Genomic DNA, 4,310 nt, shown 5'->3' with positions numbered 1-4,310 from the left:
CTTATAATCAAACTAGAATCAAAGTAAGTTCATCATAAACATGAATCAAAGCAATAGAAACATCCCATCATGCTACAAGCTTCACCTCTTAGCCCTAGCTAAAAGGTTTAGCCAACCATAGACATGATTGAATTAAAATCTCTAGAAGAAAACATGAAAAACTAAGGAATAACGGAAGAAAAACCCTTGGCGATGGCTCTCCACCCTTGTGCTTTTCTCCTCCAAACCCTAGATGATCCCTAGGAGTGCCCTAGAGACTCCTATTTATAGTTTTACAGCACCTCCTTTCGCACTGACTTGGAAAAATCTAAAAACCGCCTCAAATTTACACAGCTTCGATATTATCTAAGGGTCTTCGATATGTCCTTTGATGTCCTTCAATATTATCGACAGGTCTTCGATAGTATCGAAGATCAGTCCAGAATATCCAACGAGTTTGGTCAAAATTTTTGAATTTCTCGATATTATCTATAGGTCTTCGATATGTCCCTTCGATATTATCTACAGGTCTTCAATATTATTGAAGGTCATTCTAACAGTTTTCCAGAATTAGACTTTTCTGGCCCCGAAATTTATTTTCAGGCTTCATTATCTTTACTTCAATTCTTCAATTCTCTTCCTTTATCACTTGGTTTCCTTAGATCCTTGGCATGTGAATTCTTTAATCTTGGTCTCTTAAGGGCCCGTTTGGACGGGAGTATTAGGGTGGAGTACGTTGTAGTGGGTTGGAGTGCACAGAAAATGAAGCAATTTATTGAATGTCAGTGGATTATCTCATATCCAATTGGAGTGACGATCCAGCGCCCGTATGGTGTGTACATTTGGATGGTTCAACGATTCCATATGTTGTAGATGCAGAGGCGTGTTTAGCCGGGCATGGGATTGCATGCAATCCAATGGCTGGAGTGTTTGGACGGTCTACGGATGCCTTTTGATTTTTCTTGTTCTTGTTCTTTGTTTTTGGCACATTGTGTTCTGGGCGTTTGGTGGGCGCCGCCATTGTCCAATGCAAAAGGAGGATCAATTCCCAGACATGTTGGGAACTTTCTTTTTCAATGCCTGTTTGAAGGGGTGGAGTTAAATGATCTTAGGCGCGCAGCATGCTTGATTTGCGGGCACTCGGAAACTGTACTCCAGGCATGCATGAGCTCAAGTTCAACCAACTAAATTGTGGAGCCCACTGTTCCATAGTGACAGTCCCAAAATCATATTGGTGGGAAAATTCTGACATCGTATTTTTGGACATTTTTTCATCGAAACAAGACTGTGGGATATTTTTAATTTTTAACCGTCCAATTAATGTCCCCCACAAAGATAGTCAGATAAAAAAATGAGCTTATTTCTTTGTTCATGCTACATCTAGACTAGGAATCACAATTTAGATGGATTAATTTGACTATCCGTACCTGTTACAATGAATTTCCTAAGTACTTGCATATTATCCATCATTCTCCACCAGAGTATCAAAGTTTTTCTCGTAGAAGGACTGTTTAACACTTATATATTTAAAGCTGTGGTGCCTCATCCATATCACGCCGTTCATCCATGTATGGCAATCCAAACCGTCTAAATCATTGCCGCCATATCAAGTATTGTATTGTTCGAAATGGACAACAGCTGAAAAATTTTAACTTCTGATTTCACTATGGGCCACACATTCATGGATGTGTTCCATCCATTCCGTTCATATGGTTATTTGAAATAATTAGGAGATCCATGTCAAATTAAAACTAGAGATGTAAAGAGATATCAATGGCACAAAGAAAATACAAAATACTACATGCAGACTATACTATAACAAACCATCACACGGCTATCATCCACAAAAACCATAAACATAAGTAGAAAGAAATATTCAAAGTTACCTCTGCCATATTTAAAATTTAATAATAATAAGCAATGCCAAAAAAAGAACCACCAGGCCCACGAAAATCGCAACGACTTTCTCGCTATTCGATGGAGCAAGATCATCAGTCGATGTCGCCCTCTCCACCACTTCCTATCTTGTCTGGGTCAACTGATGGGTAGACGAAGTCGTAGCGTACTGGATCTCGATCTCAGTAGATGCAGTGGCAACCTGAAAACACAGAGACTCTTGCAGTGGTACAGATGGCTCACAGACCTTACGAAAAAAATTCTCCCAGCATGCTATGGCCTCCCTCAAGTTCCGAAATGCGCGGTGCCTGCCGCCACTATATCCCTCAACTTCAACTCACATCTCATCCCAAGTGTGATATATCCTACGGCGTCGCCCGACAAGGACAACATAGAACTTTTCTTTACCCATCTGCGATGGCATGCATGGATTATTTTTGTGATATATCAAAAAATGAACATCCGTAAGTCAAATAAGCAAGTACAATCCTATTTTATGAATTTTAAAATTGTATGTACGTACCCTTCCTACATTATATGAACTGACAAATCTAATCCGAGTTAATGTGCGTAATGCAAAAAATGTGAGTAGATATATATGAACAACCTCCAAAACATATTTAGTCATTCAAACAACAGCCATCATGGTATACATTAGGCATATATACCAGCACACAAAAATCCAAAATATCAAAAAAACATAATGTGAGAGTATACGGAACCAAACATCACAATAGTATAAGTTATTACATGCCACCAAAAAAGAAACTAGCATAACAAACCCCAATAACCACACCCTGTCAGACAGAACCTTCACCTCCATCACCGAAGTGATCATGCAGTTTTTCCTTTAACCACTCCACTCGGTGCTCAAGTCGAAGACTAACAAAGAACGACACCAACAACTTGTCCTTACTCAGGATCTCACCAACATCGATAAATTCTTTGGTGGTCAGGCCTTTCACCTCCTCGAGCATATCAACTACTTTGTTAGTACGATTAACCTGTTTGCTGAGCCCAAATTTCATCATTGACTTGGCCACGGTATTTAATGAGGCCCCGAGTACATTACATGGACGAGCCGGGCACGATCGTTTCCTTGTTACTATCCCTCTGCGAGTACCATCGGAATCAGAAGTGCGAGTGGGAGTGCCATGGGACCCGTGATGTCCCATCGCAGGACTGTCCGATGGTAATGGAATGGTCCCTGTGGAGTCTGTTACGTAATCCTCTGATAGATCTATCGTATCATCCATATCGTCATCAACAGAATTCCATGCTTCATTAAGGTCTCGCTGTAGACAAGAAGAAGATGTCGACGTAGCCATACTCCTACTGCCTCGTACGTAGCGGCCCGTGGCCTGGTCAGATCCGCATATCACTGCGAGGTCATCCATCCCGTCGATTCGTTTACCGCAGAGTCTTACAGCATTTGGGTGAGACTGTCAGAGGAATAAGACAGATGTAATAATAGGTAAATAATACATAGAGATTGATGATAGATAATTCAAAACCAGTAAAACGTACCCTAAGATATTGCTCCCAGACTTCATCAGGGGCTGTCACAACCATCCTCTCAGAGTCCCAACCGAAGCCACTCGCTGCCAACATATCCTTCACTGCAGTATACTCTCGCTTGTAATATCTCAATTAATTGGACACATTTTTTCATGTGACAATTACCTCAGTGTGCTTTGTAACTTTGTCGGCTGCAATCTGGTATGCCTCCCACTTGAATCCGTTATCAGCCTTAAGACCTAGTGTGACCTGTTCAAGGAATGTGTCGAACAATATCTAGTCCATAGCACTTGTCCATTTGATCTTCGTCGCTCTAGATGAAGGCTCCATGAGAGATTTCATGGTTTTAGCACGTGGTGAACATGGGGTGGCTACCGGTGGTGTTTTTGCCGGTGACTGGGTAGGTGTGGATGTATCGTTAAAAGCGTCTATCATTTCACTTGAATATGAAGATTGTATGATTTTTTTACAAATTGCAACTATAGTTATTAAAACAGCAAATATTAAGATAGACTTATATAACATAAATTCACTCATCCTTATAAGTATCCAACAAACCACCAAGTTTGTAACTCGATGACCATTCACTATTTTCAAAGTTTAATAAACCTTACATATAGCATGACCAACTGTTGTATGAAAATTAAATGGAAAGTATCATCTACTGCTACTATTCTGTTGAGCATCTGCCCACATTCTGGCTACAATTTCATCGCGCATTCGATTCCAAGCATCTTTTTCACGTTGCATTGCTCGAAGTAACCATTACCGCTCGTCGTTTCTTGATAGCTCTTGTGGTGTTGGGATACCCTCCGCATCGGCACCAGATATAGCGGCGAAATCACTGTCCTGTGGAGACTCATCTTGGCCAAGTATATAATTGTGTAGGACACAGCAGGCTATCACAGTCTAGACTT

At 40.7% G+C, this 4,310-nt stretch overlaps 1 protein-coding gene across 2 annotated transcripts; it reads right to left on the bottom strand.

Annotated features, from left to right (window-relative positions):
* Nucleotides 1-2,602: 2,602 nt before the first annotated feature.
* LOC131247394 (uncharacterized protein At2g29880-like) lies at nt 2,603-3,536 on the bottom strand. Of its 2 annotated transcripts, none has more exons than XM_058247706.1 (2): nt 3,399-3,536; nt 2,603-3,317 (listed from the first exon to the last, which is right to left on the bottom strand). In XM_058247706.1, exons 1-2 carry the CDS (start codon nt 3,426-3,428, stop codon nt 2,676-2,678), a joined length of 672 nt encoding a protein of 223 aa, XP_058103689.1. In that variant the 5' UTR covers nt 3,429-3,536; the 3' UTR covers nt 2,603-2,675. The 2 variants fall into 2 exon arrangements, with proteins under 2 accessions (XP_058103689.1, XP_058103688.1); XM_058247705.1 differs by having other exon boundaries at nt 3,403-3,536.
* Nucleotides 3,537-4,310: the final 774 nt, after the last annotated feature.

The sequence above is a fragment of the Magnolia sinica genome, chromosome 5 (assembly GCF_029962835.1).
Source record: "Magnolia sinica isolate HGM2019 chromosome 5, MsV1, whole genome shotgun sequence".
Classification (NCBI taxonomy): domain Eukaryota; kingdom Viridiplantae; phylum Streptophyta; class Magnoliopsida; order Magnoliales; family Magnoliaceae; genus Magnolia; species Magnolia sinica.
The sequence above is the reverse complement of the archived record's forward strand: the minus strand, read 5'-3'. Positions and strand labels throughout refer to the sequence as shown.

Excerpts from the sequence above, each read along its gene's own strand:
- LOC131247394 (XM_058247705.1), bottom strand. The coding sequence starts at position 3,486 with ATGTTGGCAGCGAGTGGCTTCGGTTGGGACTCTGAGAGGATGGTTGTG. Across the intron at positions 3,318-3,402 it reads TCTGGGAGCAATATCTTAGG|TCTCACCCAAATGCTGTAAG; the intron begins GTACGTTTTACT and ends TTCCTCTGACAG.